The 23,790-nt window shown below is 45.3% G+C and overlaps 1 protein-coding gene across 3 annotated transcripts in view; it reads right to left on the reverse strand.

Annotated features, from left to right (window-relative positions):
• SIM1 (SIM bHLH transcription factor 1) overlaps window positions 1-7,984 on the reverse strand; it is a 70,413-nt gene extending 62,429 nt beyond the window's left edge. For 2 of the 3 annotated variants that reach the window (XM_040474257.1, XM_040474256.1), the window contains exons 1-2: window positions 7,679-7,984; window positions 6,356-6,972 (exon numbers count right to left, since the gene is read on the reverse strand). In XM_040474257.1, the coding sequence (XP_040330191.1) occupies window positions 6,356-6,530 (175 nt within the window). In that variant the 5' untranslated portion in view covers window positions 6,531-6,972; window positions 7,679-7,984. Of the gene's footprint in view, window positions 1-6,355; window positions 6,973-7,678 lie in introns of those variants that run through there. The other variant, XM_040474258.1, reaches the window with a different exon arrangement.
• Window positions 7,985-23,790: the final 15,806 nt, after the last annotated feature.

Consider the following 23,790-nt stretch of genomic DNA (forward strand, 5'->3'; position numbering starts at 1 on the left):
GATGTATCTATTATGGATCTAAAGGGCTAGCTCACATTTCATGTGAAAACCCGGGCGAAGTTTCACTCTTACCCTCAGTGCGCGGTTGAGCCATTTCCATTTAAATACCCCCTGACCCAAGGATTACCTCAATGGACTGACTGCACGGGTTTTGTAATTTCCTGAAAATGAGATTTCGATTTATAAAACAAGAAACCAATTAGTAACCAAATGAGGCGAAGTAGATCCACTAAAATTGACCTAATCCCACAGGCACAATTTAGGCCCGTTCTTGGCGAATGAATGATGAGCCCCAGTCTAGCCTGAGCTCAAAGCATCATCCAGCTGTGTTATTACAAGCAGCAAAAATAAATTGATCGAGCATTTCCTTCGGAATGAGTTTCATACCCTTGACAAAATATAGATTACAGACCTGGCATCATCGCCTCTTTCAGTCAGACAGGAAGAGGAGGAAGAGAAGGGGTTGTTCCACTGTTCTCCTCCCCCCCTTTAATAAATAAACACTCTATCTCAATAGAAATATGTCCCCCTTGTAGTAGTCCCCAGAAAGGTTCGTCAGACTGACAGACTGCAATATACCTTTTAGGCAATACGAGGGTGGGTGGGAGTGGGGCTGGAAGAGCAGTCCCGGGATCTGACCACAACTTGGTGACTGAGGTGGGGAAAGCCCTCTTCGGGTCCCAGAGGGGATTGTTCAGTCGCTTGGGTTTTCCGCAAGGCCAGTGGGTCCTCGCTGAGGGCATGTTGTCCAAACCTCCCCCCACCGCACCTGTCCAGCAACCTAACAGCCTCCGTGTTAGGGGCCTGGCGGCCTCAAAGGCTCTGAGGAAGAGAGGGACGGAGATTGGTCACCCTTAGACTAGACAGCGCGCCTGGACCGGTCCCTGAGTAGGAGGCTGCTTCTCGCGTCCACTGTGGGCGCTGTGGCCCTCCCCGCTCAAGGCCCTCTCCAGCCACCTAGCGGGTGCGGCGGACCTCGTGGTGGTGTCGATAGCTGCGCGGGACCTAGCTTTGTCCCGCGCAGCAGCCCAGACCCCTGCACTCCCGTGTGTCTGCACTCCACAGTGGCAGTGTGGGCTCTTCTCTCCCCTGTGTGCCCCTGGCCGCACCCGGGAAATCCACTAATGTTAGTACTAAATCTGGGGTGGAGAATGATGGTCACAACACTGACTCTGCACCCTCGCTGTGCTTTGGCGCTGGAGCTAGGCTTCCAGGTCGGGAGCGAGCAGGCCAGCCAAGCTGTCGGCGTCTGGCCTGCAGCGAAAAGAACAGGAACAGCAGTAACGAGGGACAGGTGTGTTCCAGCCTGGTCCCAACTAAACCGTGGGACGAAAATGGACGCGGGTTTGACAGCAGTGCCTTGCATGACGCTGAAAAACGTCAAGCGGTGTCGCCCCAGGGATCCAGGTCTTCAAAAGTGGCCGGGAGGGGCAATGCCAGAGCCCAAAGGCAGGCGCAGGTGGACGGACGCGAAAACCCCGCTGCGCAGGGATCTGCCGCCCGCGTTCTATTTGGCTGCGGGCTCGGGCAGGATCTCGGCTTCAGGTTTAAACAACGGCCGGTCCTTGGAGCAGTGGCCCAGGTAGCACTAATGACGGAGGGCACACGCCCGCACCGGCCCAGCTTCTGCTTGGGGTAGGCTCGCTGAGACGTCCTTGAACCTTGGGAGAGCAGAGACCTGGTCTGGACCATGCGGGGACCTCGAACTGGCGCACCCTCAGCTAAAGCCACCCGCGGCTGGGACAGAATGAGCCGCCCCGCGCGGGCTTGGCCTGCGGGCAGCATGATAACGTGCTTCTCCCCGCTGCGTGCTTTGGTGCGTACCAGAAGCGCGGTGGAGTCTTCTGTAAGGTTTCGGTCTCTGCTCCCGAGCGCACCACCGAGGTAGAGCGACTCCGCGCTGGAGGACCCGCCTCCAGGATGGGACTACCCGAAGAAAGTTTGTCCCGCACTTCTCAAACACTGTTTTAGTACTTTCTAATTAGCAGGCCCATTGCTAAATCCTTGAGGGTTCCCTTCCCCCACGCAAAATTTAAAACTCCATAAATCCGAGACTGGCAATGGGTGGACAGCTAAAAGCATAAGGTGTTAGTTGGGTCTAAACCTCATTCTCTTGAGAAATATCTGTGCCGATATAGAGAGGTGCGGCAATCATCCATGGGTTCGAATTGTGTCCACTTTTGTGTCAGCAAAAGCTCCAAGGTGCCAGGATTTCCCCAGGATTGAAAAATAACTCTTCTAGAAAATACGTTTGTCCTCTGGAAATTTAACCCGATTTTAACTTAAAGTATGTGATTGTAGCCTGCTTAAAAGCATCCCGCTATAGCTTACGGGATTGTTTTTGCTGTATTGGTTTTATTAGTGATCGTTCCCTTTAAAGAAAGAAAAGTGTTTTTTCATTGATCTGATCTACAATTTCTAGCACATAAATCTGCCTTGCAAATGCTCTGTGCAGAGTTTAGTTCTGCACTCTACATTTTAAGTCAACATCAAAACTGGAATTAAACAGAGAAAACCAGCGTGGAGGGTAAACTGGGCTTAAAGGCTTTTAAATGAGAAAAACTTCTGTAGGAAAATAAACATGGAAACCTAATGCTCAATCATTTCCCCGAGCAGCAAGAAAAACAGCCTTAAATCATCCATCCACGTGGGAAATGGGGCCTCTTTTTCTCTTTCAGTTCCCGGCCTCGAAAAAATACAAGGCGATTAAGGATTTCAGTCTTGAGGTGAATATTATAGAAAGGGTCTGTGGAGGTTTGTTTAACCATCCTTGTCCTTCCAGCCTTTGTAGAGACTCTTTCCTGCACAGTTACTAATTTCAATTCTGTGATTATTTTTATTTTCCCAAGACATCTTGACAATGATATGGCAGTGTGATGTTACCAAGATTCTGAATGGTTATAGATTTGAAAACATGTCTGATCCTTTCAAAGGTTACTCAGCAAGCCGCTACACCCTTAGCCAAAACTGTATTCTATCTGGATAGCAAATATATATTACTTTGTAGTTGAGTTTGTCCAATATTGCACATGAAGTCACACTATCTTTTTTTTTTGTTTTGTTTTTTAATCCTGCCTTTCTGGCTTTGGTAACACCAAAGACTTACACATTTCTAGATGCCTCAAGTTTTTTCTTTGCAAGGCTATTTTAGAATAGGATATGTTGCCAATGGAAGATACACAGTTTTAACGATTTCACAGTAATCTTCCTTTCTTTTTTTTTTTAGTATGAAGTCTCCAATCTAATGCTTTATTTTTAATTATTTCAGCTCTGTTTCCACCCCCTCCTTTCATCTTTCTTTCAACAGCTCAGTTTTATCTACTCAGATAAGTAAAAACTGAAGTTTGCCCAAAGAATCTACCAGAACCCGGGGGGTAAACTGTATGTGGTGATGGAGAATTAGCTATATTTTAAGAATATTTTGTAAATTTTTTCAAATATAAGTATGGAAAGATTTCTCTTTGTTGATTAAGCCTCTTGATATTAAAGGGTATTGTAGATGAAATGTAATCTGGGTTGAAACAGTGGGGTTTTATAGTCATTGTTGTGCCTGTAACTAAGATGTCACCAGATTTATAATTATTTTAGATTATATACATTGCAAAAATCCATGTTACATGTGACAGAAAGCTTACCATGATGAAAGAGCTGTCTTTACTCCATCCTTAGGACAAAATTTAAGACCTACTATGTGCTGGAATGGCATCTAGATAGGTGTAACAATGGACTACATCTGCAAACAAATTCTTTCCATTTCTCATCACTAAAAAGATAACCTTTACATAAAATGCTCAGTTTCCCCCCACTGCCATGGACCCAATCTTGTCTACTCTCCTCCTTCAGTCCACAGCTGAACCCAAATTTGGCACCCTCTGCAGGTTGTGCCTGGTTTTGCTGTTTGTGATTATATCACTCCTTTGAAAGATGTTGGGTTTTGTGTGTGTGTGTGTGTGTGTGTGTGTGTGTGTGTGTGTGTTGTTATTGTTTTATATTTTAAAGGGCTGTGTCTGGGTTTTGGATTTTTTAAGCTAATCTATCCTCACTAAAACCTCATCTCTAGGAGCCAGCTGTTCGGATGACCCCGTCTAACTCACCGGGTGGAGGCTGCCGGTGAGTTATGAGCTCAACAGTAGCTGGAGAAATAAATGATGTGCCCAGAGTTCACACATCGTCCATCCCCTCCTCCCCATAAACTCACACTAGCCTCTGAGGAAGGGAGAAGAGGGAGGGGCCTGGGGCTCCGGAAGAAGGTGAACGGGGGCTGCAGAAAGCACAGTCGCGGTTAAAGTAGCCACAGGGGATCAGCCCAGCCACCAAGGGGACTCCAGGGGGAGTCTTCGCCAGTGCTCTCTTTACAAATGAGAAGTTGGCTGAGAGAGTTTACTTTCTGTTCCTCTTATTTATCACGCGATTTATAATTTGTGGAGTTCGCACTCAAGTAAACAAGAAAGCTTGCTCTCTTAGAAAACAAAATCAAAACAACCGAAACCAACCCAATACCCTGCGGCCGCGCCTGCCCGGGTCTGCACGACAAAGACGGGCGCCCCTGGCCCGGCGACTCCCCGGGCGCTCCTATCCCTCTCCCGGTGCCCGCCCTGAACGCCGACCCGCTATTCTCCTCCCGCGATTACTCGCAGCCCCACAAGCAACACCATATGCTTCTTCTGATCAAACAGCGAGCGACTTCGGCACCGATAATTGACGAGACCCGTTAGAAATCACGCAGAAAAGGAACCCACTGAGACCGCAGGGGCTGACAAATCACTGCTAATAATCCTGTTAGGAACAGCGCGGCCAGCCGAGTTCGCAATAGCTTTATTTTTATAAAGTAGGCGCTGACAGTATAAAAGACAAGGAGATCTCTTTTTTTTTTTTTTAAACAGAAGGCAGTGTGGCATAATAGTTTTCCCACTAGCAATTCTCAGCACAGTTTGAATGGGAAATATGGTTTTTAGTATATAAATTCCCCCTCCTTTCTTTTTCTTTAACTTTTCAGGAACTTTAGGTTTTGATTCCTCTCCTCCTGTGGTTTCCACGGTTAACTGAGATTGTTCAACAACTATAACACTATTTGTAGTTTTGGGGTAAAACTGAACTATGATTTGAAAGTTTTCCTTTACTGCTCCTAATTTGTCAGCATGATTTGCAAGATTTTGATTCAGATAATAACTCCTAGTCAAAATCAAACAAAGTGAAACTCCAAGCCCAATAATGACTATATTTCCTTCCCCCTATTTCCTTAAAAGAAAACAACAAACCCCAAGGACCCCAAATCAACAATAACATAAACCTCTGCGGGTCAAATAAGACATTCCGATTTGTAAATAAACAGGGTTCTTTTGGAATTTTTTGTTTGTTTAGGATTCTCTCCTTTGTATTTCCCAATCTCTCTCCTCTGACAAAGACACATCTAAATTTTTTTTAAATTTGTTCATATTATTTGAATGTGGGTAAAGGAAAGGATGGGGAAATGGAAGAGGGAAGTGTCCTTTTCCTAGTGAGTATAAATGGACAGTGTTCTTTGGAGGCTGCTCTGTCCTCACACTGTGAATCTTTATAATCTAAATACATGTTTTAAATCATGCCAGCTCAGCTGTTCTTCCTTCTGGGCCTTATAATACAGTTTTCCCAGGATCAGTTTTGCCAAGCTTCCACCTAGAAGATATTTTCTAAGCGGGCTAGTCTTCTTAATTCAACCTTATGTGTTTGGGTCCTAGCCTATTATCTCAGAGATAATATCAAGCCCAGAGTTGGAAATCACCAAGCCCCAGAGTTAGTTTCAGAATCTGCGAATGAATGTCTCAAAACCCAGACTAAATTTGCTATAAACAATCAAGAGACTGGGTAAATTCAGGACATAGTTGTTCACAAATATGCCTGGTGCTCAAATGCATAATTGTAAACATATAGAGAAATTATTGTCTGGCTTAGCTCCATGTACGTGGGTCTATCTTTATGTAGCAAAAATAGAAGAATTTGGCAATGTTCCTGCTTTCTGCTAGATACAATTCTAACAAGAGGAATAAAAAAAGAAAGTCATGTTTGGATTAGTTGTACTTTCAATCGAGCTCAGTATCTGAAGTGTTGACAAAAGCACTGTTGGGCTGCTTCCCAACCAAACATATCCGATGGACTAGAGAGAAAGTATTAATGGGGAAGTAGAAAGAGCCACAAAAAGGCAACAGGAATTCTAAGTTCAGAGAGGTCCACAGTCAAGCAGCCATGCTAAACTTCCCTTTGCAGAGAGTATGTATGCATGTGTGACCGCACTTCTCTGTTCAGTGGTGTAGGCTCACTCACTGGCAAATCTCTACTCCTTCTGCCTTTGAAATTTCATCTGGGCAAAGTCACTTACCTTCTGGGAACACTACTCTCATTTTGAGATAGCTGGTCGTGAGTCTGATTATGGATGCTTTGTCCAGCTGTGAGGTGATAGCCGAGGGCAAAGGCAGTAATTTGGCCAGTTCATAAAATTCACTGTTTTCCTTCTCCCTCCTAGTCCGGGCAGCATTTTTGGACTTCTCTTTCATTGTGTCTCGTTCCCCCTTTCTTCTTACAACATGAGCTCCACAGATGCATCCAAAAGCAAAAATAAACTTTCAATTAGAGATCATATTTGACAAAAATATAAGGCATACTTTGAATGAAGAGGCTGAAATCTTTGCTTCAGGGTATTGATGGCAGTAAAAGACCAACGCAGCGAACAGAAAATACTTTTCTTTAAAAATACGGGACGAGAGTGTAGGAAAGTTGCTGATCCACGCAATCGGGGCAATCCTAGGAGTCTCTGGATATCAAATGCCGGCGGGACCCCTGAGGAGCCAGGCTTTTCTTCTGTTCCGCGCGACGGAGCCCGGGCCCCGGAAAATCGACATAATAATCCCCGACGTTTGCTCTTCAGTCCCGCGGCATTTGAGGCAGCTCCGAGCCCCTTTGGGAAGAACGGGAATGCCGGACAACTCTTTCAGGCCACTGTGAAGACAACAGCATCAGAGCGTAAGAGATCTGCAGCTCCGCAATCACTCATGCACTCGCCTGAATTCCGAAAAACAGCCGGGTAGGCGCCTGTCCAGGCTGGGTGTGTTTGTTTGTTTGTTTGTTTGTTTGTTTGTTTGTTTTATAAGAAATGGAGGAATCAATAGCGAGACTGAGCCTCCTGCGAATAATGCTCGCATCCTCTCATCCAAGCCAGCCACATTCTCCAGCCCCCCTGGGAAGTTACCCAAACAACAAAATGCATATTTTTGAAGACCCTGAGAAGACCCTCAGTCGCTGGTCCCCGTGCCCGCGCCCAGGCCAGGCGCACGTCCCAGGAAAGCAGGTTTCCGCAAATCAGAATTCCTCCACAGCGCTGGGGCCGCCTTTCAGTCCCCCCGCTTTGGCAGATCTGGAATTTGGCTACCTTTCTAACTTGGGTCTCGAGTCTCAAGGATTCCTCAAAAAGTGGCGCTTACACATCAAGTCCCTCGGGACTCCCAAGGCGACCCGGGGCTCTCCCTGCCCAGTGGGGGCGGCAACACGCCGGGCACGGCAGCGCCAGGTTAACAGGTGGCACATTCACGACAGCCCCTCGCAGGCACGGAGAGGGGGGCGGTGGGAGGCGTCCCGGCCTCTCCCCCACCGCCGTAGAGCTGCGGGTGCCTCTGGGCGGGCGCAAGGTGTCTTCCGCTTCACCTACCTTCAGTCCCCGCTGACTGCAAAGGGTGCAGAGGCGTCCACCTCTTAATTGTACTCATGCCTACCGTCCAACTCCGCCGGCCTCTCGGCTTCCCACCGGCAGAGAGGAGCAGAGCGCGCCCCGGCTCCCTTTTCTTTTCTCGGTCATGAATTGGGGGAGGGGTGCGTGGGAAAAGGAGGGAAATGCGGTCTTTGGGACGGGTGAGGTGGTTTTAGAATCCTCCTCCTCGGTAGTTGCTACGAAGCCAGTATTATTCCTAATTGGAAGCCGAAAACGCCCCCCTGTAACTTCTTTATAGCTCACCGGGTTTAGCTTCAACTTCACTCCCGGGCTCCCTCTCGCCCGCCCACCCTTAATGCCACTCACAAACTTCCTCGCCTCCGATTGGCTCGGCGTGCAGCGGGGCGACGCGCTCATTGGCCGGCCGGGCTGAGTGACGCGAGCACGCCCCGCATCTCCCCCTGCGCGCGGCTGCTCCCGGCTCGCCTCTCAGCTCCCCGCGTGGCTGCAGCGCTCCTGACAAGCCCGGCCGCCGCTGCTCCCGGCTTCCAGGGGCCTCGCGCGTGTTGCGCAGGACCCTCGCCCCCCTGCTCTCCCAGGGGTGGCGTGGTTGCGCACTCAGCCCAGAGCGCGGGGCCCACTGTGACCCGCGCGTCCGAGAGCGGCGGGCTGCGGCCTGAGGCCGCAGAGGTCGGGCCAGGGGGCTGGGGCTCCCGGCGACAAGGCTGGAGTCGCCCAGACTGCGGGCGCGGGTGGCCCGGAGGCCGACCTGGCGGCCGCGCCGTTCCGTGGGCAAGTGGCAGGGCCCACTGCTTGCGCGGGGCCGGTGTTCACGTTTCTCTGAAACCACAGCGACCCCGAATTCGTCGCCAGAGAAGATAATATACACCTGTCTTTAATCCCAAAGAGTCTTTTCCGAAATGGCTCGAGTTTGGGGGCTGATTTGCTCACCGTGGAAAGCTTAGCCGTGGAGTTGTCCTATGGGACGCAGATAGGGGACTCTGGGGGGAAAGAGGTTACATTTCAGGCCAAGATAGGATCAGACAGAGTGGTTGATACAGAGATAGATATCTCAAATGAGAGCGAATCCTTCTTTGTTGGGTTTTGTTTCAGGAAGCAAAATTGGATAAATGAATGTTCCTTGCATGAATAAATCTACAACATTCACAATTCCCCCAACAGGACCCTTTAAACAAACGCTTGTAAGTATTACTGCTGACACATTATATTTAAGAGACCCTCTAATTTGAATCGCCCTTTTGTCTGTCATCTGAGGAAAGACAACACCTAGAAACGGGGGGGAAAGTTTATTTGCTCCCCCCTCTCCAAATAATGACTTCTGTTTGGAATCACTCCCTACACATGCGATTCCCCGCTTTTTTTTTTTTTTTTTTGTTTTTTGTTTTTTGTTTTTTGGTGCTGATGGTGACCACGGTTCTTCTCCCGTGGGTACACTTGGGGGCAGTTGTTTCATCGGTGACAAAAGACAGTAAGAACACCAATAATGTTGCACTCGTCCTCTCGTTTGTGGCAGTAATTGCCGCCGAGAAAACACATACTCTGAAGAAGGGTAGGTGCCATTTTTTCTGATATTCGGAACAACTTTAAGAGTGTTTGTTCAGAAATGCAGACATCTGCCACCTCCTTGCCGCCCGATGGCAGTAAGCTCGCAGGACGACAACGGGAGCTTTCTGGAGATATTTACACATCTGGGAAACACCTGGCTAGAAGAGGTGAATGGATAGAAAGAATAAGGAAATACTAAACATACAGATTTTATAGGTGTTTCAAAACTGGAATCTAGTTAATGGGCTCTAATTTAGAAGGAGTTATTTCTTCGGAGGCTGTAGCCACTTAGAGACCTGGCCCTGCGAGGGTTCCCTCTACCTAATGATAAGCTCCTAGCAAGAGAGGAGGAAGAATACAGAGAGAGGTACTGTGGCTCTCTTATACACGACATTCCAGAAAGACAGGATAAAATGAAGTTAACCACTGCATGTAGATAGAAAAGGTGCGTGTTTGCGGAGGATGAAAAAACCCCTTCCGCGACCCTTCTACCCCCGACCCTCAATCTGGACAGATCTTACTGGTAAGATGGAGCGGCCAGGCGCAGCCATGGCACTTTAAGGGTAAGAAGCAGTTCCTATTCCGACTGTATTCTGGAGACAATTTCGGTTAAGTTACTGGTTGCTGTAAACCCTACCTGCCCTTCAAACAGTGTGCAGGTGTGTTAGTGCTTCATAAGAGTCTGAAACCCTTGCGCACGGCAGAGAAGCGCGGGGGAGTCAGGAGGTGCCGGCTTCCTATACACAGCGCGTTTCACCGGAAGAAAGGCAGTATTTTGCCTTCAGAAGCAAAATGGATAAAATGAGTGTGCAAGTTTTCACACCAAACATAACATCCTGGGGGGCCAAGCGGGCTGTCCCAGGGTCCCAGAGAAGCTCAGAAGTCGATGAACCGAGTAGATGTTTAATAAACGAAGTGAATGCACGGCCATGTGGTGCCGGCCCCCTCGCTAAGTCCTCCGCACACAACTGTCTGAGCCGCGTTTACCGAGTGAGTGAATTAGCATGGCGACGTAACACCTGTTTTTCTAATCTTTGAACCTAGGCTGAAGCCGGAATGCGGCTCCTGCTCGCCCTCCCCCGCCAGGGCGCAGGGACCCGGCCTCACACCCTCCCGGCGACCCCTCCCGCCGGCCCTGCAAGAGCCTCAGGCCAGCGAGGGGCGTGAACTGGAACTGCAGGTGCCTCCCACGTGTTCTGAAAATTTGCGTTCGCTTCTAGCGTGAGAAATTTTAAATTAATTTCTTGAGTGTAAGAAGTTAGCCCTACCCACCTCTTTGCCAAGGTGAGGGGGAAAGCCCCAGAAGAGAAAGAGATGGGCTCATGCCCACCAACACCAAACAACTCTTAAGAGGTCTAGGCCTCTGCCTTCTTGCGCGGATATCTCAAAATGTAGCCCTATGGCCCCGGGGCACTGTCTAGCAACCCCGGAACGTAATCCTAATACTGGAAGAAACCAGAGCAGATCTAGAAACAAACATCATCCTCCTACCCTCGACCAAGGAAGGCAAACTACCTAGCGTCACCGCGACCTTGTACCCCTGGGAGTCTCTTCTGCCTCTGGGTCGACTCCGGATGCTGCCCGCTTGGAGCCCTCCCTTAGCCCGCTCTGACGCCAAGACCGGCGCCGCCCAAGGCTCTAGACTAGGGGGCAAGGCGTGCCCGCGGCGGCTGATCTGAGAACCAACGCGCCTGTGCGTGCGGAGTCCCGAGCGCTGCGCGCTCCCGGAGCCACAAGGAGGGGGCCTCCGAGGGCCGCGGGACCCCTCCCAACATCGGGCAAAGTCCAAACTAGAGAAACAGAACCTTTGGGTTGGAAAGAACCAGAAGGTCCAGCGGAACTCCGGTGCAAACGGTGGAGCTGGGTTTCAGTGTAGCGACTCCCTCCCGGGCGCATTGTGACGCCGACCTTGCTCGGGCACAGACTTCTATCCTGCCTTTTGGTAACTCTTCTCTGAGCCCAGCTGCTCGAGTATCTTAGCAAAACTAGAGTCATTTCTGTCGCGCCTTCCTCATTTCCGTAGCACACTTTTTTTGTTCTGTTTTGTTTTTACAGACTGCTAGGAACGCATCCATGCACTTCTACAGGCTTCCACAGGCTACCACATACACACAACGGTACAAAGCGCACAGGCACGGATTTTGCTCATTGGCCAAGGTCAAGATGAATGCTATACTTATAATCAAGATGCAAAATCTGAAGATGGTCAGTATATTATATCCAGATGTTCACTCTCTATCACTGAGAAGGAGAATTTAGGGAAATACTAACATTTTATTCCATGTATGTAAGTAAACCCTGCTCTAGTCCCATTTTATTGTCACATTTAGGCATTTTGATGTTGAGGCACAAAAAAGGGCCCCTTACAACTTCGACTGGACGGGACAAGTGGGCTAGGAAACAAAGAATAGAAGGAACCTCAAAAAAAAAAAAGCCATGTTTAATGTTTTTAAAATTTACAGTATAATTCACTTGTTTGATCAGGACGGTTTGGAAAGTATAAGATATTTTATGTAAAACAAAGCAGCCTTTTTCCTAGATACTGCTTCTCAGGCACCTAACTGAAATGACCATTGAAATGTTTAAAAAATTAGCTTCAATGGTTATATTTAAGAAGAAAGAAAGACAAGGAAAGGAAAAGAAAAGGAAAAAAAGGAAAGAAAAGGAAAGTAAAAAGAAAAAGTCACCAACCTGAAAAATGAAAGTGATGGATATTAGGTAGTTTCTCTAAGTATTCTGGATAATGTTTTCCACCCAGATTTTGAAACCACAGTCTAATAGCACCTTGAGTTGATCACTGCGAAACAAGAGTACTTCTTAAGCTGTGCACACTTTTTAATAAAAGATTTTATTTTTTTCAACTAATCTCTACACCCAACGTGGGGCTCCAGCTCACATCCTGGAGATGAACCTCCAGCTCCACCGACTGAGCCAGCCAGGTGCCCGAAACTGCACACTTGAAAAGAAACGAATTTTTCAAACATTAACAGTAGCTGGAAAACTCTGATGCGCATTCTGAGGACAGGAGCCTGTGGCCGCCTGCAGTCAAGGAAGCGCGTAGTTTTTACACTTCTTTTTTCCGGAAATTGAGCTGGGGGTGCTGTGTGTGTGTGTGTGTGTGTGTGTGTGTGTGTGTGTGTGTGTCTGTGTGTGTATTTCAGCACAGCTGGGCACAGGAGCACTGCCAAAAATGTTCAAGAACTGAAGACGAACGTTGGTTTGTGACTTTGGGTTGAAAGACACTTTGATTCCTCAATCAAAGTTTCTGGATTTCAGGACAAAACATGCTCTCTTGCACTTCAGGAGCTCAAGCCAGCCTGGGGCTGGAGACCTGGTGGCCAATGTGGGGGGTGGAGGGTGGAGAGGGGGTTTGAGTGGTGAGGCAGGACCGCTGAAAGAGAGCTGACTGGAGTCAGTGGCCTCGAAAAGGATGAGTGGCATCAGAATTGGGTGGATTCAGAGGGCATGTGATTCACCCTCTTCTGGCTTTGAGAGCCATCCAGTTAGGCTTCTGCAGAGTTTCCCCTTCTCTGAGCCCCAACTTTGCGCGTATTCCCTGGCACCTATGAACCCCGGGACTATGCCGGGAGTGCTTGAAGAGGAACCCCTAGCCCTGCACTCTCTAGTGGGTAAAGGCATTCTTGAGAGGGCACTCCCGTTAATCCGTAACAAATGACCGGCTTCCAGACCTGGCCAAGCCTCAGGGCCACCTGGGGTGGGAGGTGGTGACGGAATGTGGCTTTAAAAATATGGACTTTCGGGCGCCACTCCGATTTAGAAATTGGAAATCCCTGTTGGACTCTGCAGTTGACATTCTGTAAATTGTGGGAGGGGAGGGATGGCCCAAGGAGGAGACAGCTCTGAGAGTTGCAGGAGCAGGGATGATGAGAACGTGCTCAGAGTGAGGAGCTGAGGCACCACCTCCCACAGAGACTTGAGGGTGGAGGGACCCGTTCGGAGACGCCTGGGCTTAACTTTGCCCAACAGAAATCACTGCAGCTCACCTCTGGGCCCCAGGGACCTCGAATCCGCCTTTCAAAATCTGGGCACTCTTGCTCCTAACTGGGAGGTTTCGGAACTTGAGCTTGCATGGGAATTGCCTGGAGGGCCTGTTAAAACACAGGTTGCTGGTCCTCAGTCAGAAGAGCTGGGCTGGGACCCAAAAATTTGGTTTTCTGAGAAGTTCCCAGGTGAGAACCATTGCGTTAGTCTGCTTTTTCTCAGCTTATCTTTGGAGAAGACTGTCTGGGAGAGAAAGATTTGAAGTGATAGTCTTGTGCCAAGTAGGACCTTGGACATATGGTATAAAATGATGTGACTGGTTGAGGGTACAGGGGTCAGGCTCACAGCTGTGATAGGGTGGGGTCGCTGAAGATAGGTTATTAGGATGCCTCCTTAGGGAAGAGAATGATGGCCTCAGGATGAAGGAAAAGAGGTCCCGGAACCCAGCCAGGCCACTCTTCAGTGGAGAATTTGTCCTCAGAAGGGCAGGGAAATGCTCAGGGCATCTCCAGATGGATCCAGGGTTTCAGGGTTCTAACTGGGCTACAGAGAAGTCCAAAGAGTTTGGGTCCATCAACCAGTTTGGACATATTGGAAAAAAAGCAGATAAGCTTTGGTTCTCCTTTTGGCCCAGAAACTTCTGCCCCCAAATTTTGCCAGAGTACTTAAACATTAAGGGCCCAAGATGTGTGCAGTGTTAGTGCAGAGGAACTGTCCCTGGAGGAAGAGGCCTTGCCTGTACCCATTGGGTCTATGTGGTCTAGGCCTCCCCTCAAGTTGCGAGTGCTCCATCCGGTGCAGGGCCCCATGAGGACATTAAGACTTTGTCAGTCTTTGGTCCCATCTGTCATGTTTTATGGGTCCTTTCCTCCACAAAAAATTGAAGATTATATTTTACAACTGTGTTGGTATAAAGATGAATGTCATTCAGGCTGAATTCACTATCCTGTATTCATTATTCTTATATCTATCTTTTTCTTCTGATTGTAAAAGAAATGAAAATTAAAACATTCCATGGGCCTCTGAAACTACCATGGGCCCTATGCGCTGTGCCCACTGTGAGAAATGGATATGCAGTGCGTGCCTTTTCCCCGCTATGGCTCTTACGCCTCTCTGGGAAACCTAGAGAGAGGTTTGGTACAAGGATATGTACCTGTGAGTCACAGCTCTACTCCTGGTATAAAACTGGTTGGCTCATCAGTGTCTCCACTGCAGAGTCCTTCCACCCTGCTTTGGAGGGTTATGTCTGAGGTAGCACCCTAAAAAGGGGTGGAAGATCCAAACAGGTTATCAGCGCCATTTCTTAACATCTGGCCAGCTTCGCTTTTGTGCTTACTTGGATGTCAGATTATGATGTGAAATCCAATTTTAAAATGCTATGAAGACCAAGTGAATGCATCTTTGGGCTACCAGTTAGTGTCCACTGATGTACAACCATTTAATTTCTTGTTATCTTCTAGAGTTGCTTATGCATTTTCAAGCAAACATTAAGACTGGTATTTTATACGTTGTTCACCTTGATATTTTCACTTTCTATGACAGCTTCCTTATGTTCTCTTTCTTAAACATCTGTATAGCATTCCATTTTGAGAACATATGACTATAATTTATTTAACCTGTCACTCACTGAGGGTAGTTAGGTTGTTTCCCATCATTGCTATCGAAAACAATGAGTAATGGATAACACTGCACAGGTGCGATTTACCTGTGGACAACTGTAGCAACAGGACAGATTCCCAAAAGCCAAGTTGCTAGGTCAAGGGTACATGAATTGGCACTCCTAATAGATATTAACTAATTGCCCTCCACAAGAGTTGTGCCAATTAACACTCTTGCCAGCAGTGTGTGAGGGTCACTGTTTCCCATAGCCTTGCAATGAAGCACATTATAACTTCTTTTCTTTCTTTTCTCCTTTTCTTTCCTTCCCTCCCTCCCTCCCCCCTTCCTTCCTTCCTTCCTTCCTTCCTTCCTTCCCTCCTTCCAATCTGATAGGTGAAAAAAAATCAATCTATTTTTGTTTTTTTTTTCTAATTAGAGAGGTTGAACATCTTTTCATACCTTAAAGGGCCTTTTGAATTTCTCTCCTGTGAATTAACCTTCCAGAAACATTTGAAAGTGGGACCTTCTTGGCTCTGCAGTGAGTTAAGTTCCCTGGACAGGATGAAAAGCTGGGACTTGGCTTTTAATGGAGATGAGGCTTTCTTGCACCCCTGGTGGAGAAATACAGGGTCAGGGTTATAGCATCATCTACCAACATTTTTTTCCTCATATGAAATATTTAATACTCTTTAATGAAAACATAGAAGATAAATATGCAAATATAATTTTAATGTGTCTTCATCTAACAGATCTCTCAACTAATTATAATCAATTATATTGTACATATGTTAAAAATAGTGGTTAATTTATGGATTCTGTATGTTTTGAAATTCAGCTGTCCCAAGTTGATATTTGATCAACCTGTTTTTGTATTTTACCTACAAACACATGGGGACTTTACCACAAAAACAGCTCAAGCATTAACATATGGCAGCCAATCACTTCTCATGATTTAAACAAATAATTTGGAGGAAACGGGATAGATTCATCCTGGCAGTAGTTTCACAGGAGGAAAAGCTGTAATGGTCTAGTTAAAAATCTAAATGGAATGATACATAGGACAAAACAGAGGAAAACAAGTGCACTGCAAATGTGCAGCCTGTGGTGGTTTAGATCTACTTTGATATTTATTTTCACTCCTGGAGATTTGATAACTTGTTTGTGAAGATGAATGTCATATAACAAGCCATCATGTTTTCTCCCTGAATAATCGGAAACCACAGAAAAGAAACCATGATGGCAATGTGATTTTTCACTCTAAACCAGACAGCAGTATAAATGTGTGTTAAAGCTGGTATTAAGTCTCCTTAAAATTTTTAATTTCTTATTCATTTTAGGGCGTGAGTGCATTAGAATTATAACACCTAGTTTTATATCAGATGGCTCTCTCTCCCTTTCTGTCTCCCTGTGCCCCTCTCCCTACCATAAGACATGATAATCAGAAACTATTCCAGCAGGAGGAGCTGGTTTAGAAACAAATGGATTCCATGGCAACTCCTGACTCCACATGACTTCTAATAACCGGCATTTCAGTTGGAAATTGTCTGTGTGATATTCTGTCCAACACTGGTGGTTTATGTGGGGTTTTCCCTAGTTTACATCTCAGAAACTGTCTTAACCTCCAGTTTCATGAATAAGCAGCAGCAGCAATGTCACCACCTGTAACCATGATGTGGCCAGTGATTTGACAAATGTTCCTGGTTCCAATTTTCAGACTAGCTGACAGAGATGAACACTGAATGAGAACTGTCCAGAGCTGGTATCACATAGTGTAGGAAATCTGGGAAGTGTGTCCCATGGCAAATTGGACACAGAGAGTCAAATGTTCTCATTCAACTCAAGAGAATGTGTGCCTCGGGCTCCCGACAGCAGGTCAGGAGCCTTAGGCTGTGAGTCACAGACCCCTGCACTGGAAGAGGAAGACTAAAGGGGGACAAAGATAGCCAGAGTTCCCCGTTCCTCATTAAAGAAAACCAAAACAGTCTGAGCTTGTCCTAGAGGTGAGTGATCTGCTGGCCTCCCAAAGAGTATTGGCATCACTGTCATGGTGACAAAAAAAAAAAAGGAAGAAAGAAAGAAAAAGAAAGAAAGAGAACAGGATGGGTTTGTAAAACCTCTTAGCTATGTTTTATAATTTTTGCTGTGACCCAGGGAAAAATGTGTCACAAAAGCATAAAGAGACTGCTTTTAGAAACACTGAAAGTCAATGATGGAGTCAATGCAAAGGTGAAGAGGAGCTGAGCTTATGTTCCTTATGTTCAAGAGCTCCTGGGTCCATCTAGGGAGGTTGTGCCATACCTAGGCAGGCCAATCCTGAAATCTAGCCATGACTCAGTCCTGTGTCCCACCTAGAGAGGGTACCTTTTTATAACTTTCACCAATAGGGGCACCTGGGTGGCTCAGTTAAGCATCCAACTTCGGCTCAGGTTATGATCTCACAGTTCGTGAGTTTGAGCCCCAGGTTGGGCTCTGTGCTGACCCCTCAAAGCCTGGAGCCTGCTTCGGATCCTGTGCCTCCCACTCTCTGCCACTCTTCCTCTCTCTCTCTCTCTCTCTCTCTCTCTCAAAATAAATAAACATTAAAAAAAAAAAAAACTTTCACCAAAGCACTATATGGTGTAGTGCTCGCCCTGCCAACTCTACCCTCCATATTGAATCTAGGCTTGTGTGACAAACGTCAAGGAATGTTTACCATGATGCATTGGAAATAATCATTTAGGGGCTTCAGTGGTTAATGAGTGACCAGCAAATCATGCTTTATTTCCAGGGACTGTAAGACTGGAAATGACACAGCAAATTTGCTTAGTGAGAGAGTGTTCTAGAGGAAGTGGGAGAGTGAAAAAAGAATGTTACTGTGATTAAAAAAACAAAAAACAAAAAACAAAGAGAGAGAGAGCATATGCAGATGGGAGGCATTGAAGGGAGAGTTTTACAAAAAAGTTGACATCAACATGCTCAAAGTAGTTTGAAAATCTATTGACCAAATTCACGGGAAAATACTGTAATATATTTATTTTAAAACTGTATTTACTAATCAATTAGTTTATATATTTTTTTAAAAAGTAACTTTTGAAAAATCACACTTGCTTTGACTAATTGGAAATTTGAGGGAGACTGTAAACCCACTAGACCCATAGTATCTAATAGTATTATTAGCTACCAGTGATCCGATGGCCAGTAATGTTGTAGCTGATAGAGGACCTTCACATCTTTCTAGAATGAGCTGAAACCTAACCAATGAGACAGGGTTGGAATCACCTGTGCTGTGAATAGAATGTAGAAGGCACTCAGTGGAGGGGAGGCTCACCCAATTGTCACTTGCTCTACGATTTCAGCATGGAAGGAGTTCATTGGAATTTCTGTGGATTTGGCATCCTCAGAATTCTTTTATTTTTTTTTAATTTTTTTAACGTTTATTTATTTTTGAGACAGAGAGAGACAGAGCATGAACAGGGGAGGAGCAGAGAGAGAGGGAGACACAGAATCGGAATCAGGCTCCAGGCTCTGGGCCATCAGCCCAGAGCCCGACGCGGGGCTCGAACTCACGGACCACGAGATAGTGACCTGAGCTGAAGTCGATGCTTAACCTGAGCTGAAGTCGGACGCTTAACCGACTGAGCCACCCAGGCACCCCGGCATCCTCAGAATTCTTATGAGGAGGGAGACAGGTGACATTTCTCCAAGTTTCCAAAGGGAAGGCTGAAGAACAGAGAGTTGAGTATCTTTCCCAGAATTGCATAGGGATAACGTTTACCCAATTAAGTGTTTCCAGACTTTCCCTTGAAGAAGTGATTCTTTTAGAAAAAGACCAATAAAAATGTGTATTGCAAATAAAAAGAAAATATGAAAGAGTGTATCAAGGGGCAGACATCTCCATGAAATCAAGGAGGCAGAAACACATCTGGGCTGAAAGAAGAGGTGCTTACTAGCGGGCCTGGATTTCTTCTTGAAACTTAACTGTTCATTTTGAAGTAATTGTGGATTTACAAGGAGTTGCAAAGAAATGCACAGGGAAGTGTGGTGCACTTGTCACACAGCCTGCTCTAATGTTAGTATCTTGTATAATTGTATTACAATGCCAGGAAATTAACAGTGGTACAATCCACAAAACTTAATGCAGCCTTCTCCAGTTGTACACACACATATGTGTGCACACATGTAACCATCACCATAATTAAGATACGGAGCTATAAATCACAGCAAGTCTTCCCTTACAGCCACACATGTCCCTTATTCCCTGCCCCCTTCCCTAAATCCTGACAACTACTAACCTTTCTGTCTCTACAATTTTATTTCAAGATTATCTACATAGAATCATATAATATATAACCTTTGCGATTGGCACTTTTACTGTATAATATCCTTGAAGTTCATCCAAGTGTTTACAGACCTCACCAGTTCATTCCTTTTTATTGTTGAGTAATATTGTAATATTCTGTAGTATGGAAGTACCATAGTTTATTTAGCCATTCACTACCCACTGAAGCGCATTTTGGTGGCTTCCAGTTTTTTGATATATGTATAAAGCCACCATGAACATTTGCATACAAATTTTTGTATAACTATGTGTTTTTATCTCTCAGGGATAGATGCTCAAGGGTACAACTGCTGAGTTCTGTGAGAAGTCCACTTTTACACTTTAAAAGCAACTGCCAAACTATTTTCTAGAGTGAGTGTACCATTTACGTTCCCGCCAACAATGTTTGAGTGATACAGTTTCTCCATATCCTTGTCGGTATTGGGTGTTATCAATACGTTCTACTTTAGCCATTATAATAGGGCTGATGTCTTTATGCTGTTAATTTGCATCTCCCTAATGTTTAATGATGATGAACATCTTATTATGTGCGTATTTGCCATCTCTCTATCCCCTTTGATGAAATATCTGTTCATGTCCTTTGTGCATTTCCCAACTGGACTGTGTTGTTGTTGTTGTTGTTGTTGTTGTTGTTGTTGTTGTTGTTACTGTGGTGTTTTGAGAGTTTTTTTTATGTATTCTATATATGAAAGTCCTTCGTTGGATATATGACTTTAAATATATTTTCTTCCAAAGTTATCTTTTCATCTCCTTTCCAGGGTTTTTCTCATAGTAAAGGTTTTAAAATTTGATGATGTCCAATTTTTCCATTTTTCCTATTTGAACCTTATTTTAAAAAAGCCATAAGGACAACGTCATCCACAAGGGAATGTTTCCATGTGAAAATCACAGTTCCGTGAAGATGTTTCATAATTGCAACAGGGTGAGGAATGGCAATTGCAATTCGACTGACATTTATTAAGCATCTATTGTGTACCAGATACTGCTCTGTGTACTCAGCAAAGGGGCAGTTCACATAGAGCACCTTCAGATGAGGAGAGATAATGAACATAACAAAAAAGTTACATAGTAGGTAAGAGGGTTCTCAGGGCTGTGGGAAGAAAAAAAGGAGCAAAGGGTGCAGAGTGCTGGGGGGGTGGGGAATGTGTGCAGTGTGAAGAGTCCAGGAGGCTTGGGGTGTCTGGATGGCTCAGTTGGTTAAGCATCTGACTCTTGGTTTCTGCTCAGGTCACGATCGAGCTCTGCATAGGCTGTATGCAGCAGGGAGCCTGCTTGGGATTCTTTCTCTCCCTGTCTCTCTGTCCCGCCCCCACTTGTGCTGTCTCTGTCTCTCTCAAAATAAATAAATAAACTTAAAAAAACAAAAAAAAAAGAGTGCAGGAGGCTTTGCTGCAAAGGTGCAACTTAAGCCGACCTGACGGAGAAGGAGTTGATCAAGTGGATGTCTGGATGGAGGGGACTGAGGGAGCAAAAAGACCCTGAGGTGGGGGCACCTGGAGTGCTCATGGAATAGTAAGAAGGTTGGTGTTTGGAGCAGAGCAGAGTGGGAAGAGGGAGAAGAGAGGTGAGGGGCAGATCATGCAGGGCTTAGAGGCCATTGGGAGGACTTCACTCTGAGTGCAGAAGCTGTGGTGGGGTGTGGAGCAGTGGGGTGCAAAGACCTGACTTGATTTAACAGGATCTCTGCTTGCTGTGCTGAGAACAGTTGGAAGGAGGCAAGAGCAGAACCAGGGAGAAGTGTAGGAGGCGACCGCAGGGATCCAGGACAGAGCTGATGGTGGCTTCCACCAGGTGACAGCAGGGGAGACAGTAAGAAGTGGTGGGGCTTTGGACATATTTGAAGGCAAATCCAATGGCACTTTCTGATGAATTGGATGTGAAAGAACGAGGGAGAAGGAAGACTTCAAGGTTGAAGTTAGAATATCAGATAAATGTGACCCAGAGTATAGGATGAGAACAGAAAGTTAATGAGAGAGAAAGAGAAAAGAAGCGGAAAGAGTCAACAAAAAATGTCAGGTCAGCCTTTGTGGTGGGGTGGGGGGTGAGGGAGCAATTTGATGCTGTTCATAAAAATTTTAAATGTATAAATGCTTTGTTCCAAAGATTTTTCATTTTTAGGAATTTATCCTTCAGAGAAACTTGCTCATTCATGTGCATCATCATGTGTAAAGGGATTTCACCCCAGATCTGTAATAGTGAAAGGCTGAAACAACCCAAATACCTGCCTGTAGGGGAATGGATTATATACCACGGTCCATCCAAACTGTAACTTCTACAGTAAACCAAGGGACATACCTACATAAAGCTGTCCAAGGTCTATTGTTAAATGGAAAAAAAAAAATCAAGTGGCAGAATGATATATGAAGCGGGTAAAGAAAATGCTCTATATGCACACTTATATATCTGCATATATGTAAATACACAGGAATAGGTCTGGAATAGTATGTAGGAAACTTTTGAAAGGAGCAATGAGTGAGTTAGTTCTCTTTATATGTTTAATTAGACATTTAATATTCTAATTAAATACACTTAAAAAGATTGAATTTTAGGGGCACCTGGGTGGCTCAGTCAGTTAAGTGTCCGACTTTAGCTCAGGTCATGATCTCATGGCTTGTGAGTTCGAGCCCCACATTGGGCTCTGTGCTGAGCCTGGAGTCTGCTTCAGATTCTGTGTCTCCTTCTCTTTCTGTCCTACCCTGCTTGCGTGCTCTCTCTCTCAAAAAATGAATAAACATTAAAAAAATTTTTTTAAAGATATTTTAAAAAAATATTGAATTTTATACAATGATTTTTTTTTTTAAGTAGAACAGAAGGATTTATTTCTTGTTAATAAATTCGATTCTTTACTATCTTCCTTGGAGGTCTCAGGAAACCCAGGCCCACAATCTGGGAAACACCTCTCTATCCTCTGTGGTTAGCGAATGAGTTGGGGTTAGCCAGAACAAGGGCCAGGCTCTGGGGCAGCTGAGACCACTCTATTGTAAAAGGCTCTAGAAGGGACCAGCTGTCGTTCATTTTGAGAGAGAAACCCAAACAGAATTAGTCTTATCCCCAAATCCTGGATCATTTTGTCACCTTCTGCCTTATGATGGAGGCAGCATAAAGTGGCAGAAAGAGAACAGACTTGGAATCCAAGGAGCTGGGCTCCAGTCTCAGCTACCACTTGCCCCGTGTCTCTGAGCTTGTTTCCTTGTCTGTGAAACCAGGGACAAGAGCTCTGGGTAAATGAGAGCTGTTGCTGGAAGTGTTTTGCATGTAAAAGGCCACGAGGCTATCAGGGCTCTCAAGGGAGAAATGTGTGTCTGTTCCACTCCACGCTAGGGTGTGCTATGTTATTAGCAACTCTGGAAATATATTTTGAATACATGTAGTTGGTGCAATTCCATGAGGTGTTTTTTGCAGATGAATCCGACTGTTTTGTGAAATTATGTGGGTTTTTTAAATTGTAAGTTTATGTGAGAATGTTATTGCTGAATCCATTTAGGTTTCTTGTTTTCTTGCTTTGAATTTTACTTTCACTTCATCCCCAGTGACTTGTTTGCAAGGACGCTCAAGGACAGAATGCTAGCAGTATAAGTTTGCCACCTATAGGTGGACATTTTCATTACAAGTATTTTCCCGTGACATAGATAATGGTCTTAAAACAAAAACAAAAACAAAAAACCGTGATGCACAAAACACTTCCATGACTTCTACTTCATGTGTTCTCTCCGTATATTTGCTTTCATTTTTCCCATAAGCATTGGTATTAATTAGAATCACCAGCAATGATTTTTGTGACTACAAACCAGTCTAACTTGTGCTTTATGAAAATTTGTCTTAGGGGCACCTGAGTGGCTCACTTGGTTAAACATTGGACTATTGGTTCTGGCTCAGGTCATGGTCTCACAGTTTGTGAGTTTGAGCCCTGTGCTGGGCTCCATGCTGATGGTCTAGAGCCTGCTTGGGATTCTCCCTCTCTTTGCCCCTCCCCTGCTCTCTCTCTCTCTCTCTCTCTCAAAATAAATCCATAAACTTAAAATTTTTTTAAATAATAAAAGAAGAAAATTTGTCTTAAATATTTCATTGTATTTTTTCCCATCTGATCAAGGTAGTTTGGATTTTTTAATATAAATGTTGTGTTTCTTTAGACCATTAAAATGGATTTAGATCACTCTGCCCCACTGCTTGTAATACAGGTAAAAGCATGGGTCTTTACAGTGATAAACCATCATACACAGATGTGAACAATGCTGGGAAGTAAAGGAAAGAATACAGGCCTTGTTTTGTGATATCTGAGCTCCACCTGATCATGGCCTGATCTCTGATCGTCAATTTCTACATCAATGAATGAAGTGATTGGACCAGATTTTCTGTGTAGCTTCTTCTAGTCTAATAAGCTAGACTTTATGAGCTAAATGTAGTCATAACAGCAATATTGAACATTTATGAAGGCCTATATGACCTGTCAGGCCCAGGGCTACAGCACTATCTCATTTGACTTGTGCGACAAACCTATGAAATAGATGCCACTATTACAAGTCAGAAAACAGAGACTTGGAAAAATTAAATGACTTGCCCCAAATTACAAGGAAGTTAGTGCTAGGCCCAGAATTTGAACATGGACAACCTGACTTCCTAAGCCCAC

Source organism: Herpailurus yagouaroundi, unplaced genomic scaffold (assembly GCF_014898765.1).
Source record: "Herpailurus yagouaroundi ecotype Mexico unplaced genomic scaffold, PumYag 139, whole genome shotgun sequence".
Taxonomy (NCBI): Eukaryota; Metazoa; Chordata; class Mammalia; order Carnivora; family Felidae; genus Herpailurus; species Herpailurus yagouaroundi.